Here is a 16,007-nt window from a genome sequence, read left to right as displayed (position 1 = left end):
TTGTTTTTAAGCTACTGCTCATCTTCATGTCATAACTGTAAATGCCGAAACCAAGAGCTGCTAAAAATGTTCAGTGCTTGGTTTTTTTTTAATGTTCACTACCACTTACAAGTATTTAAAGAAAATAACAGCTTAGATCTTTCTGAGCAACGATGTGAGAACTTTTTCTGAAAACCACTTGATCTTTAATGTAATTATTTTTCAGACTTCAAGTAATTCTTGAAAACTGCGTTAAAATCAGGGTTCCCAGGTTTCAAAATACTTTTGCACTCTTCATTCTGTGGCTGCGGCCCTACATGCATCTTCCACACAATGAGTGTTGTCGTGTTGTCAATAAGCTTTTCATGTTGGTCCATAGCCTACTGTTTCTCCTGACTGGAAATAAAAATGCTCCACAGGTACTGATAGTTTGCTTAACATCTCTCTCAAATTGTGTAAAAGTGCAGAAGTGCATGCAGAAGTGTAGACAAGTAATGTGTCAAAGTATGTGCTAGCATTTTCATATAATAAAGGCAGAAGTAGTTGATCAATTTTCTTGAAGATAACTGAATTTTTTTATTCACGATCACATTCCACAATACACAAAAAACAGGAAGGAGGAAAATAAGTTAATAAGACTGTAATTTTATTTTGCTACATGACACGACAATTAAGGAGCACTTACTCAGAAATATAAGCAATGACCTTTTCTAGTAACATTTTTAGCATAGTCTTACCATTATATCCTGGCACTGGTTTTCCTGCCTGTCCGGGTGGAGGTGTTGTAGAGTTTCCCAAACCAATGCAGGAAGCAGTAATTGCAGAACCAGATTCTATTAAGAGAACACACATATTGTCAGTTAAGGTTGGATTTAGTTCCATTCAGTATTTATTAGTTCTAAGTTTTCTGATGCTTAGCACATCAAACTAAAAAAAATAGAATTCCTAGACAATGGAAGATTTAGAATTCACAGAATCATAGAATATGCTGAGTTGGAAGGGACCCACAGATATCATCGAAGTCCAACTCCTGGCCCTGCACAGGACACCCCAAGAATCACACCATGTGACTGAGAGCATTGTTCAAACACTTCTTGAACTCTGTCAGGCTTGGTGCTGTGACTGCTACCCCTGTGGAACCTGTTCCAGTACCCAACCACCCTCTGGGTGAAGAACCTTCTCTTCATCCCCAACCTAAACCTCCCTTGGCTCGGCTTCATGCCATTCCTTTGAATCCTGTCACTGATCATGAGAGAGAAGAGATTGGTACCTGCTCCTCCACTTCCCCCTGTGAGGAAGTTGAAGACCACAATGAGGTCTCACCTCAGTCTCCTCCAGGCTGAACAGACCAAGTGACCTCAGCTGCTCCTCATACAGCTTTCCCTTCACCATCTTTGTAGCCCGTTTTTGGGACACTTTCAAAAGAAAGATAGCTTTATCTTTCTTCTATTGGGGCACCCAAAACTGCCCCCAGAACTTGAGGTGAGGCTGTCCCAGTGCAGAGCAGAGCAGGACAATCCCCTCCCTTGCTCAGCTGGGGATGCTGGGCCTGATGCCCCCCAGACAGGGTTGGCCCTCCTGGCTGCCAGGGCACTGCTGGCTCATGTTCAACTTGCCATCGACCAGGACTCCCAGGTCCCTTTCCATGGGGCTCCTCTCCAGCCTCTTATTCCCCAGTCTGTACATCCAGGATTGCCCCATCCAGGTGCAGAATCCAGCACTTGTCTTTGTTTAATTTTCTTGTCTCATTTCTACTTACTCTGAAAACCTCTCTATATTCATTCCAAGTGGCCTGATCCTGCTTCAATCTCCTGTGTACTTCCTGGTCACACTTGAGTTATGACAGGAGTTCTTTATTCATCCACACAGGTCTCTTCCCCCTTTGCCTGATTTCTTGCTCATCAGGATGCATCATTCTTGAGCCTGAAGGAAGTGACGCTTGAATATCAATCAGCTCTCTTGGAACCCTCTTCATTGCAGGATCTTTTCCCACAGGATTCTTCCAAGAAGATCCGTAGAGGCTAAAGTTAGCTCTCCTGAAGTCCATGATTACTGTCTTGCTGCCCTGTTTCCTCCTTGCTCACTACTGAATTCCACAATGGTCACTGCAGCCAAGGCTGCCCTCAGCCTCCATATCTTCAACAAGGCATTCCCTGTTTGTTTGTGTAAGGCTGAGGAGCACACCACTCCTCATGGGATCCTCCACTGTGTCAGAAAGTTGTCATCAATGCTTTCCAGTAATGCTGACACCTTCCTAATTATCCCCACAGTTAGGCAGCTAGAAATCCTTCCCTCCTCACCTTCCTCTCTTTCTTAAGATACTTAATTTCACATAACACTTTTATGCTACCAGAGCTGTTATTATAGAAGAATAAAAACTGTCAAGTCATATAACAGAGTTTAAGACCGAAAAAAAGCCCAGTTGCTCTTCACTCCTCCCCTTTTAAGGAAACAATCTGCAGAAATTACTTGGAAATGCTGCTGTATCTGAGCCACAGAAAACAAAGTTTATGTGGTTTTAGATACTAGCAGGAACACAGGATGAGACTTTACTTTAAAAACACAAGTCTCAGGTCATTCAGCCTGGAATTCATAGTCCATTCCACCCTCAACTGCCAGCCAACAAAGCAGGTTTGTCTCCAGCTCTGTATGTATATCTGATCAGTATGTTCAAACCTATTTTCAGTATGCTCGCATTAGGAAATTAAGAGGAATTTTTGCTGTGAATTTTTTCAACCTCCATAGCATTCATCTGCCACTTCAGAGATTATATGACTATTCAAGTGCTTAAAGAAGCAACAACAAGAACAAAAACAATCTTACAGACTCTTGTAGTGTTTTTACAGTACGTGTTAGTAAGTAGCTGCAAGTCTAGCATTAGCAGCACAGCTAAGCTAGGGCCTAAATACAGCCATGGGACACAGAATTAAAAAATATCAACTCTCCATGCTAATAAAGACCAGCTAAAAAGTTTGCTTTGTTGTTTCCTAATCTTTCTCTGTTCCTTCTTCTACATAATGCAAATTCCCTGCACAGTCATGGGGGAATCTTTTCTTCTAACACACAGAACACCCAAGCTACAGTCACAGTGGTGACACAATATCAAAATGATCTACCATACCCCATCCGTGGTCACCCTGAGAAGTTGCAGAAAAACACAATGTATTCAACAGTTTTGGAGCTTCATTTTCTGTACAGTATTTATACTGAAGAATTTTCCTCTGTTAATTGGAACAGAAAGAACAGTGAATTGGGAATGACAGTAAAAGAGACAGTTTCTTTTTTGACCTGTGTTAGGAGAAGAAGCGGTAGCACCTTGTACATGTTGCTTTACATATTGCACAGCGAGAACTACAAAACATCTTGCAACAGATGGGGCAAGAACAATATTCTTCTATCACCAAAACATAGGGATTAGGTTTGCTACTGAGAGACAGGGAACAGCACCCCTGTTAGCCTGATGTACCAGTAACATAGGTGTGGACTGGGAATTGACAAACGTTTCTCATCAAGAGTCTAAATCCAAAGACCCTAAGTTGAGAGGAAGAGTTTCTAAAAATTAGTTTGGGTTCGCTTGACTCTACTGCTAATGAAATCAACAGAAACTTGAAAAGAAACTTCATCTTACCAACTTGTCTGTATTTGTACCTGCTTTTTTGGACAACAGTGACTAAGCCTGAATGAAATTCCATTTATTCTGAAGAATCACAAGTTCTGAAATTTTGTGAAAAGGTCTTTCCGATTGTTGCTCTTTCTTCTATTGTCTTTTCAATTATCAATGGATATATCATTTTCATATTTACTAAGTGCTGTAATCTCTAAGCCATACATTCAGTTCCCATAGGCCAGTAAGACTTTTTATATATATGAAAAAAAATAGGGGATTTTTGGTACTTGGATCAGATATTAATTCAGAGAGGGAATCCCAAAAGCATCTGATCTTTGTGTTAGGTTAAGCATTCCTGAATGCTAAAGATTCCCTTACAATGTAGGATCACAAAGGAGTACTGTCAAAGGACAACATGAAGCTTTGTGCTGCACATTTCTTGGGAAATCAACATGTATCTTTCAAACAGGACACTGAACAGAAATATCAATTTCCCAAACCTACTAGGAAATAACAGCCTCCTTCTAGGACAGCATTTTTTATCACCGAGAAAATAGTCTGAGTTGAAAGGGGAATTCAATTCAGAATCCTCCTGAAAAGAAATCATCACTGTTCAGAAGAACACAGGATTTTAAGTACAAAAGAGATATTTTCCTTAACAATTATGTGTAATACAAGTACTGTGTGGTCCTTGATTATAGATTTCCAATAAATAAAAGTTGCTTATGAATCTTTGGTTTCAATTAAGGCTGGTTTCTTTACAATTCAAGTCAGGATCTAGGTGCAGGTTACAAGATTCAGGTCTGAAAAGCTGAAACAGTAACAGTCTGAATAAGGATAACACTTGTCAAGAATTCATTGTATTCCACCTATCTCTCAAATCAGGTTTCTGCATAGAGGAACAGACATCCCTTACCTGACACTCGTTTGTTTATACTTGCTGATTCTCTGAAATTATTGCACAGCACCTAGATGGATTTCCAATGCCGAAGACTTTAGGAACTTCCATATTTTTAATAAGGAACAGAACAGTAGGTCTGTCTTACAGTCTCTTTTGCAAACATTTGGGCATTAACTGTCCACTCACTATGCTACCAAGTTAGCTCACCCTCCAGCTGTGGAAGGCTTTTCAGGGACAACCAGATCATAAAACCAATTTCCTTTCTGCATAACACCTTACAATGTGACAATGAAACAGCTATTTAAAAGAGCAGTGTTTTATACTGGAAAAACAATGGTTCACAACTAGTCTGGTAAATGTATTCAACATCTGCTCTGAGTTATAATGAAAATATGGTGTACCTCTGAGAATAATGAAAAGCACTTCACTGAGACAGAGAAGACAGAGTTACTGAGAGATGGCCCTAAAATCAAGGCTGTTCAACTGTCCCAAGTCCCTCCTTATGCTTCTTCCTTTCAGGGTAAGGGCTAAAGTAAAGAAATAGTCCTCAGTAATCACAGATGTGACCTTCTTTGTTTTGTCCCACTCTACCAGTAAGCGAGTGATAATATTAAAAAGCTATTTCAATATTATTGAAATATCCAGTATGAACTGGACAGCTAGTGAGTAATCCGATACACGCACTTTACTGCATTTGCACCTTGGAAAACAATTCTTATGCCACAGAAGGTGCTGCTGATCCAGATGGGAAAAGTGCACTCACCTATGAGTAGCTACGGGGGTCTGTAAGTGTATGTCTGACTTTATTCATCAGAAGGCTTCCACCTACCCATGTGCCTGACTTGCAGAAGCTGTGCTTTGCCAAATTATGCAAAGCAACAGCTAGTAACTTGAGCTCAAAACTGTCTTGCTCATTCACAGTCAAGTTTGAAATAACTCAGGACTTTTAAGATGAAAATCTACCACTTACTTAGCCTCTGCCACTTACATTCCTGATACATTATAATTTCTATACCGTGTCTCATGTTCCTCAACATAACAGACTGCCATGCTGCTGAAATATTGGCTTTTTTGGTAGGAAATACTTAGGCAAAACACACTGCATTTTGACATTAATATTTGAGCTTTGGCTGTGCTAAATGGGTAATATAAAGCTGCCTGCTTTGAATTTCTTAGGATGCAATGGAGAAACACCAAAAGCATACAAAAGGAGAAGGAAAGAAGAAAAAGGAGCAACTGTCATACAATAACATATTAATGAATGCAATCAATATAATACACAAAATTCTCACTGTGGCTGTGCTGTTTTGAGCCATTTTTCCAGCAAGGCTGTCACTTTTGTTGTGGGGAATTAAAGGAATTACTACAGCAGAAGACTGCACTGATAAAATGGAAAGGAGGATCTGTGAAGGAGGAAATCTTAGGCAGAAACTCATTGTAAATCCATGCACATTGCAAGAGTGTACTTCTGAAGAGACTCCTTCCATATGCTCCCTCCACACAGTGGTCATTTTAATTATGCGAGAAAGGGTGAATGAAGAACTCAATATACAGTAAAATGCTTTCTAGTATGGCAACAACTACTGGGCATCCTGGAACAGAAAACCACAGTACCAGATGAATTACAAGACTCAAAGCCTTCATCACAGTATACCATACTGCTTCCTTAAAACAAAACCAAATCTAACATATCACCGAAATAGTATGCACTGGCAGTGTCCTGAAGATTCAGGGGCCAGATCATCAAGTATTCATACAGACCTCGTTTCCTTCATCCTTCAGCAAGCTTCTAAGTCTCTAAATGAGTAGCAGTAAGTAGCCTCACTCACAGCTTGGATTTTGCACTGTTAACCCTGACAAATTGTGTTTAGATAGTCATACTGCTGGTTGGTAGCCCAAGCACCAGTTCAGTCTTATGCTTACTGACGTTGGAAGAAAATTTCAGATAATTGCTTTAGCCTCTGTACAGTACAGCTCAACCATGCCTTCAGCAAGGCCTCAGAAGTATCCATTGCCTAATTTTGCCAAGCTGCTTTCTTCACTGCTTCCTTCACTGCTTCCCTGGAAGATATCTACGCCAGGATGGTGCATGACACGTTATATTATTAATGTGTAAAAAGACCAAGCACACACAGCTAATGCTGGCTATTTAAGTACAAACAATCTGATGCTAATTATCCATCAACACTAAAACAAGGAGGTGACTCCTGGCCACTATTATCCCAGGGCACTAAAGGGCACAGATAAGGACAGTTTGGATACTGTCCTTATACAATGTCCCAATAAAATGTGATGTGTGATGCTGCCACAAAAATCCACAGCACTGCTGCACATACATTGTTGGTATATATTGCTATGCCATGATTTTTACCACATTCTAAGAGTAAAGGCTAGTGAAAATTCCTTTCAGAGCTATGATAATTATATTCTGAATGTCCCCATCCATTTTTTTTAAAGTGACTAGGGAAACTTGAAATACCATTAATTAAACACACTCTTCAGTACAGATATAGCTGTACAATATGACCTGTATGCTGCACAAAAATTTGCCTTTTTTTCTGGTTAGGACTATTTGCTGTTCAGTATTTGTACTTGAAGCTCTCCTCATTCTCTACATTCTTTATTGTACAATAGCAGCAAGAGTGCTCAATAAACAACAGGGCCATACAGCACACAGCACAGAAAGAGGTTACTGAAAAACAGTACAGACAACAGTAAAACAGACAATGATGTGACAGCCATATTCATTTTCATTACCCATTATATAAAGAAGGATGATTTTGTAATTAACATGCACAACTAGACACTGTACAGTTGACTTGAGCTAATTTATTGTGTATCAGTGAAGATAACTGTAAAAATAAATGTGGTCTCATTATCCTTCCACACCTTGGCTGTATATTCCCATCTTCCTTTTTCCCCACATTTATGCAAGGAGTTGGATTGAAGTAATTTTTTTTTTTTAAGTATTACTAGACTTTCAGCCAGAACAGTTTTATTTTTAGCCTAAATCAGTGCTCTGATGTGCTTGTCATGCAGCCACACACATGGTAGGACTGGCCTAAGAGCAGGGGTACAAAGGCAGTGCCAGAGATGAGGGCTGCTCCACTCCCTCTTTCACTGGCGATTTGCTCTTACAGAAGCTTAGATCATTCACAGATCACACACCCACTTAGCCTCCACAACCTCCAAGCTATTTATTTCAGTATGTTTCATTTAAAACAGGAATAGTATCCCAAGTATTTCCTCCTGCCCAATCAATTTGTCCATTTAGTCTAATTCATGGCTTAAGGTATCACTTTGCATTTTAAATGCCAAATAGAACACAGGTACATATTTGAGTGCTTTCATAAGGCAGGCCATTTATCTCAAACAGAGCTTTAGTGACAAACAGCATTCTGAAAGCTCATCTATGTAGTTACTCTATTGGTTTAACTTTGTATTAGATCCTAACCTGCAACGGTATCAAAGAATGACTCCCACCTCAGCTGGGACACTATTTTTAAAGTTTAAAAGGAAATACTGCATTACATTCAGTGTGGCATGAATTAAAGCATATGCATATTTAAATAACTGGGCAAGCCTTCCCATGTTCTTATGCACATACACCACTGAGAAGGACAGCTTCAAGCTTGCTTGCACAATCTAGGAATTGTGATGTTACTATTAACCTGACTGAGGAGCCATACTAATATGTGTCCACCAACAGCTGTATACAGCTATCCAGGAGGATGTTTCCCTCATTTCTTGCAAATGTACGGATGTATGAGGTAAAAAAAGATAACAAAATAAGCTAAAGGTATTTGAAGACATGAAGTCCATTTCTCAAAACAGAAATCCATTTTGTTTATAAAGTAATGTATTTTCTGGAAGTGCCTGGATTTTCATGCTTATTCTTAGAACTGAAGGTCGGAAGAGAAACCAGGAGTTCTTCCAGTATTTTCTAAATGCTTTAAAGCACTTGTAGTCATAATGCATCTATTATCATGAATACATATTACACTTGTGAAGGCCAAATACTTCTCATATAACAGTTCTATTCAATTCACTTATTTGAAAACAAAATCAACTCCCAAATCCATTAAAATTCATCCAAGGCTCACTTTCACAAGTATCCAACCACAGAATGTACTTACAAACTGTGGGGTTTGGTATTACATATATACAATTATATATAGATATTTGAAGATTTCAAAGCACATTCAAATGAAATCTCCAGAATAAATGTACAAAATGTAACTGCAAGGAAGGTCCAACTAGTTTAGTTAAAGGTTTGCAGGCCATGACAAATATTAAAACCAAAGCAGAAAATAACTGGTTATCACTAACTGGCAAGCCAGTAATAAAGCACCAGAATTTCATGCATTTGTTTTGTAAGTACACCACGGTCCTTTGCCTCCAAATGGTCTATTATAATGTACATCTTATAAGTTGCCTATAGCAAAACATCCAAGATTAGAGAATAGAAAGCTTTTTGGTTGTATTTGGAAGATGTCAGATGACATGTTGAAAGATGCATTAAGTCAGGCAATGCATCGAATTTTATTTTCAGACAAAGTAAAATTCAAATTATTTTCATCCTACTGTGACATCACAACTGATACATGATGAAATACTAAGAGATAAATGGAGAAAAGTAATTATACAGCTCAGTGCTAATTGTTTACTGTTTAATTGCTTTGAGGACTCTTAATACATTGTATGCACAGTAATACTGCCAACATGGAAAAGACAGGTAGAATTACTGCTGTGCAATTCAAGTATCTTTATCAGGGTCTAGCATCTTAGAAGCAGTCGCTTTCTACCCTCACCGAGCAGCCCTCAATTCTGCAAAGGTTCTTCCCTTCCATGCACTAGATCCATGAAGATTACTGTTAGCTTTACTGTTCTAAAATCATCTTCTTTACACTAACGAGGACTTCATTCTTTGAGCAACATAAAAAAGCGGTTGCCATGTGACAAGAAAGACATCAACAACCTGTAACATCTTCACGCTCATACAAACTGGAGGTGCTGTCACAGCTCATCTCCTTCAGAGAGATGAGACTGCACTATTCTATTTTAACATATCCATTCCTAAATATGTCCCCTCATCTTCATTTGCCTATTCAGTGCACACTAAGTATTGCTCATGGTTCAACTCCATAAGTTAAGACTGCTTTATAGTTCTTTTATTTTCAATCATATAAACCATACCAATGAGATGTTAAGGAGGAAAACATTTATACTTCATCCATATTAATGTATGTCCCTGACTGCATGTGGAAAGACAATCAGAAAATATTAAGATTAATAAGCACTGAGAAAATGAAGTCAAATGGGAACAGAAAAGCTTAATACACACTTTCTATCAGTGCTAAATTAGAAAATATCAGCACAAATCAGGCAGACTAGCAGTGGCACAGCTGATAATGAATTTAACAACACAGAGAAGGAGCTGACCAGTGGGGAAAAAAGAGTATAGCCATGAGGAAGAGAGAACCTTCACAGAAATGTGAAGTACAGAGATGCAAGCTTTTTTTTTTCAGAAGGACCTAATGCATTTACTGACTTAACCATGATCAAATTGCAATAATTTCCATAAATTAATATAAAAATACATCCTTTTTTTTTTTTTTCTTCCAAGCCCCAACCCTCCTGGCCCAGCATCGAGGGCCAGGACAACTGAAAATGCATAGGACAACTGAAAGCCATGTAAAATGCACATCTGAAACAACCCTCAAATGAAAAAAATTTCTGGAGAAAACAGACTTTATGAAATGTGGAAGACAGTGAACAGCACTGAATGCCACAATAAACCTGTGAAACTGTAATGATTCATTCAAACCAAAAACACCCCAGAGAGTATGTATATAATCCAGACATACCTTCTTTCATGTCCAAGAATGTCCTAATGACATTGAAGGAATAATGAGCTACTGTTACTAATGATACACAGTCCACATGTGATTACTAAAAAGCAAACAACGGCTGAAACAATCAATAATTTTCATACCCTTGAAGGACAGAATGCAAGCCTCCACATGGAGACATGACAAATTTCATGCATGCCTGTTAAAAATTCAGTTATCCAGTAAATAATGCTCAGGGGATTCAGTAAATCAGGGCTGTAGAGCAGCAGAAGTTTCTGCTGAGTAATTTCCACTTCTGTAGAACTGTTTGCAGGTTATCAGCTTTCACTAAAAAAATATGATCCTAGTCTTGACAGGATGTACATGTCTTTAAAAAGCATGAACTGCATCTACACTGAGGTACCTGATAACCTAAAGAAATCGCGTGGACTTTGGAAGAAATTTGTTTCATCTCTTTCATTTCAACTCCAGATTCCTGGTCCCTGTAACTCCAGAACTGAATTTCAGCACTCTGGAAAAAAAGTCAGGAATTGACTCTTTGTTGCAAATTAAACAGCCATGCTTGCTTTAGTTTACTCTTCCTGCTGCCCTTGGGTCTGAAAATTTCATGATTTTAAACAAAATCACTGGATCTGCAGTTTTGAATGGGACAAAGAGGAAGCTGACTGAAGAACAAAACGTGGAATCCAACTGATAAAAGGGAGATGGAGGTCTAGCCTGACAAGGTAATCCACCTGAAGAACAGTTCTTCAGTGTAAACCTGGAAAGATTAGCTAACAGAATTCAGTTGCAAAATCCATCTTTCCAGATACTCATAAGAAGGAGATTCTGCACAATGTTGCCAAGGCAACACAATGGAAACTGAAGTCTGGGGAGCACGTCATGCTGCTTGGAGATCACATTAATAAACTCTTCCCCATACATGATTGCTCCAGAGTACTCCATTGAAACATATTCTGCTGAGTATAATTACCCATGATTTATACTTTTTACACTGAATTCAATGATATGGTTGTATTGTTTATACAGTCCTCATGAAAGATCTGTATAACCATTATTAAACCACTAGGTTTAACTACTTAATAACAGTATGTCCTAATAAAAATATTACCAATATATTATTTGTATGTTTTTTGAGGTAAGGGACAGATAAAGAACAATTTAAAAAGTGATGAAGTACATTATTAATTATATTATAGAACTTGGAGAATTCCTACCAGAAAATTTTATCACACTGTCTCAGAATATCCAATACAATGTACACATATTATAACCTTCTTTTCCAGCAGCCATAATCTGTCAAGCACTATTTGATTTTTGTCCTAAAGCCTGCTGCAGACACCTATTCCTTACTGGATAATGCAGCCTATTTCCATGAAAAGAGAAAACGTACACAATCCTTTCATAGTTTGCCTGCTGGTGAGCTGATACTCAGGAAATAGTAGATTACTCCAATTTGAACCTACTACACTTGTACACTCTGTAACTTTGCTTTCCATAGGACACAACAAAAAAAAGTTCTATGGAAACGTGTCTCAACTGAGATTTTATGCAAGTCAAATTTTACCACTGAATTTTCAGCTTCAGTTCTTTCATCTGAATTTTCCTGTACATACTCAGACTGTCTCAAAATGTTTTTATTTAAAAATATCAAGAGAAAAAAACTCTTTATATCCTATACTTTTTAAAAATAAATGGAAATCTGACTTACCATTTTTTCAAAATGTCAAAAGTGATGTGGCAGAGTTTCATTTTTTAGCTAGCATGAAAGAAGCTGAAGATGTTTAACACAAACTTTCAGAGCCTTCTGCTTTCCCCAGCTCATCACAACCCCCTGGTTGTTTCTCTTTTTTTTTTTCTAGAACTCAAAGCTAGCTCCAAAAATCAAGGTAAGCCAAAATCACATTCCTTTGTGTATTGAGGCCCCTCCCTCATAATGAGGGATGTGACACAGCAGGTACAAACCAAGCACTGTTTAGGCTACTTCAAATAGGCTCCTTGCAATTTAATTACCTGGAATACTGAAACAGAGCAACTATATCATTGCCTTAAAACACAACTACACAGAGAGACAGAAAACAGGGTCCAAAATGTGCATTCCTGTTCCCAATCAGAAAAAAAAAATCCCAAAACATACATAAATAAGATCAGAAAAATTATCTCTCAGAAAAAAAAAAAAAATCTGTTTCTGAAACTGAATGTAAGGCTTCCTGGATAGCTTGTGACAAGATACTTGTCTTTTTCTACTTAATGTCTGTAAGACTGGAATAACTGTACTGATTTCACAGGGGTGTTAAAAGTATTAACTGCTTGTGTTTGCACAACTACTTTGAAGATGAAAAATTGCTATTTAAGTGCTAGGTGTCAATTTGTATAAATAAGCAAAAACTAAACACCTGCACAAACCCGAACAAAATTCTCCTCTCCAGGTACAGCTGAACACAGAATCAGAAAATAAGGTTCTTTCATCCACTGTCATATCTCCAAAGAAAACAGCAAGTACATTCAAGTCCTTACTGCCTCAAATCCTCCTTGCCACTCATTGATCCTGTGACTTATATTTCACAGTTTTTAAAATGTGCTTATTATACTTGTAACACAAACATTAACATTTAAAATCAGTGTTATTGATAAAGCTGTACTGACACAAATCAGTTTTAAGCAATAAGCTTTTCCAGGTGTAGCTGCTGTGAAGTCCCCTAATGAAAACTTTCTTCTGTTTCAAAGTACTGTTTCAACTCACAGTGATTTCAAATACTCCATAAATCTTTCAAGAGCAAATGAAGGAAATCCATGTTTCTTTGTCCATACTAATTTATTTCTAGTTAAATATATGGCAAAGGAGCCAAGAACTTTGAAGACATCTTAGTAAACCTGAAGAAGTGGTTAACATTCCTGTTATAATACTTTTGTCAGCCTTCTGTTTCTCTTAACTCATACTCATTTCCATCTCCAAACAATGACTCAGTCACTCATCTCTACAAAACCCATCTTTTCCTTCGCTTTCTCAGTCATTAGCAAAGGAATAGAAATTACCCCGTAATACAAGAAACACTATTTACCCAGATACTTTTCCTCCTCCTCCATCTTCTGCTATAGCCTCAGCTGAAAGAGCCAGCAACTAAGACATAACTGCCTAAGTAAGATTTACAGTATTCAGGCAAAATTAAGATGCCAGCATTTCTCATAGTTTTGCAATGCTCTTGTTTTGGAAGAATGCAGTTAAATATCAGCTTAGGGAATAGTACCAGTTTGTCAGACTAGCAAAGGTCAAAAGCATTTTCATATGTAGAAGTAAGTCAGAAACTTTCAAACTGAGGTATAACAAACAAGAGATTAATTAAATGGCAAATTAAATGGCAAAAAAAAGGTAACTCATTTTGTTATTAAAAAGATGCATTTTAAAAACTTACTAGTTCTATGTAACATAGCTAATTGCTTCAACTTCCTCCTCACAGAAGTGATCAGGGTGTTTTATTCTGTGTTTTTAGTATGCCACTTCTTTATTTTGGAGATAGTTTGGAAAATTGTTATTTCTGAATCTGTAGGTCCTCTGTTCTGTCATCAGTCACTAACCTTGCATACTTCTAATGAAGTAAACAGCCAGTTATCTACTCTGTAAAATATTTCACATTCAGTACATACACCTTTATCTCATGTACTGAAACCCAATACTGTTTGGTTGAAATGGCTTTTCCAGCACAGAAATCCACTTTCAAGATTTCGACAAGTGAGAGACAGGGATGAATGTGACAGAACTGCTTGTTTTTTCAAAGTTAATGGGATACATTTTGTATTCTGCTAAAGAAGAGGTGCGTGAACAGCAGACAGGAAGGCTGCTTTCACCTGCAGCCATGGCTTCCAGGACCTAGGAGTCCTGGTGGATGATGAGCTGACCATGAGCCCGCAGTGCCCTTGTGGCCAGGAGGACCAAGTGGCACCCAAGGGTGCGTAGGGAAGAATGTGACCAGCAGGTTGAGGGAGGTGATCCTCCCCCTCTGCTCAGGCCTAGCAAGGCCACATCTGGAATATTGTGTTCAATTCTCCACAGTTCAAGAAAGACAAGGAACTGCTGGAAAGTACCAAGTCCTACCAGGAAACCTGCTCCAGCAGGGGTTCCTCTCTCCATGGGTCCCTGCCAGGAGCCTGATCCAGCATGGGCCTCCCAAAGGGTCAAAATTTCCTCTTAGGCATCCACTTGCTATGGCGTGGGTCTCCTTCATTGGCTACACATGGATCTCTGCATCCCCATGGACCTTCGTGGGCTGCAGGGGGCCGCTGCTTCACCATGGCCTTCACCACAGGCTGTAAAAGAATCTCAACTCTGGCACCTGCCTTGACCAGCAGCACATCCATCTTTGGAGCTGCCAGGGATTGGCTAAGCCACACATGAAGGAAGCTTCTAGCAGCTTCTCACAGAAGGCACCCCTGTAGGCCTTCTTGGCCATGCAAACCCACTACACCCACCTGGACATGCCTTGGCAGGGGGGTTGGGCTAGATGATCTCTAGAGGTCCCTTCCAAACCTAATTATTCTGTGATTCCTCTCCACAGGAGAGAATTCTGTCAACTGCCAGGGAGAGGGAAATTTTTTATATGCAGAGAGGCTGAGAGAGATAATACTATTCAGTCTGGAGAAGGCTCAGAGGAAAAGTTATTAATGTGTGTAAATACTGGATGCCTCCCATCCAGTATTTACACACATTGAAGAAGTGTTAGCCAGACTTCTCAGTGGTGTCCACTGACAGAACAAGAGGTAATAGGCACAAACTAAGACCAGGATATTCCATCCGAGCCCAAAAACATAAGTGTTTATTGTGAGGGCAGTCAAACACCGGTACAGGCTGGCCAGAGAATCCCTATCCATGGAGATACTCAAAACTGGACGGGATCCTGGGCAACACTCTCTCTGACCCTGCTTGAGAAGGGGGACTGAACTAAATGAGCTCAGGAGGTCCTCATCAACATAATGACCCTGTGATTCTTACTTCCTTATCCCTTGAAATTCAGTTCTTTGATAGGAACTGACTTAGTAAATCTTTCCTTTAAGACTAAAGGCCTCGCTTTCATTCAACAGCTCACATTTTCACAGAAATCACCTGGGTCTTCATTCTAATCAAATTATTAAATGCTCTCAAGCAATGTATTTGAAATGGCCTTAGTTCATTAAGTCACGGTACAATTTAATTTAAGAGCCCATAATGAATATACAAATCAAGAAACACACTGTACTCTGAGCTGAGCTCTTGGTCTTCTTTGAAAAATCTCTCAGAATCTTACCTCTACACAGTGTAAGCTCCATTACACCCATATGCTTGTTTAAGAGTTCTCATTAATTCTTATACACTTGATATATGTCTGAAAGAACACTGTAACATGAAACTTTTGCACTAAACATATGCAAAATCAATGGCAATTTTATATATAATAGATATTTGTATATCTGTACAGACACAGAGATAAAAAAACGTGCAAAATCACATACAGTAATATTGCTTATTGACAGTTCAGCAATTCATCAAAGACATTATTTGATCTTTTAACCTTTTTCAGTTAATTGCTCATTCTGCATCATTCAGGCCTATTCTTGCCTACAGACATTCAGATCATAGAGAACCGTCGGAGTCCCTTCCCCCCTGCCATGTGGTCCTGGGAGAGGGGCCCTGAGG

The 16,007-nt window shown here is 38.8% G+C and overlaps 1 protein-coding gene across 3 annotated transcripts in view; it reads right to left on the bottom strand.

Moving 5' to 3' along the window:
* The window catches only part of ACSS3 (acyl-CoA synthetase short chain family member 3), a 71,546-nt gene that overhangs the window by 16,143 nt on the left and 39,396 nt on the right, over nt 1–16,007 (bottom strand). For all 3 annotated transcript variants that reach the window (XM_068999765.1, XM_068999757.1, XM_068999773.1), the window contains one exon: nt 717–812. In XM_068999765.1, the coding sequence (XP_068855866.1) occupies nt 717–812 (96 nt within the window). The remainder of the gene's footprint in view (nt 1–716; nt 813–16,007) is intronic.

The sequence above is a fragment of the Aphelocoma coerulescens genome, chromosome 1A (genome assembly GCF_041296385.1).
Source record: "Aphelocoma coerulescens isolate FSJ_1873_10779 chromosome 1A, UR_Acoe_1.0, whole genome shotgun sequence".
Classification (NCBI taxonomy): Eukaryota; Metazoa; Chordata; class Aves; order Passeriformes; family Corvidae; genus Aphelocoma; species Aphelocoma coerulescens.
This window is presented reverse-complemented; position numbering and strand designations above follow the sequence as displayed.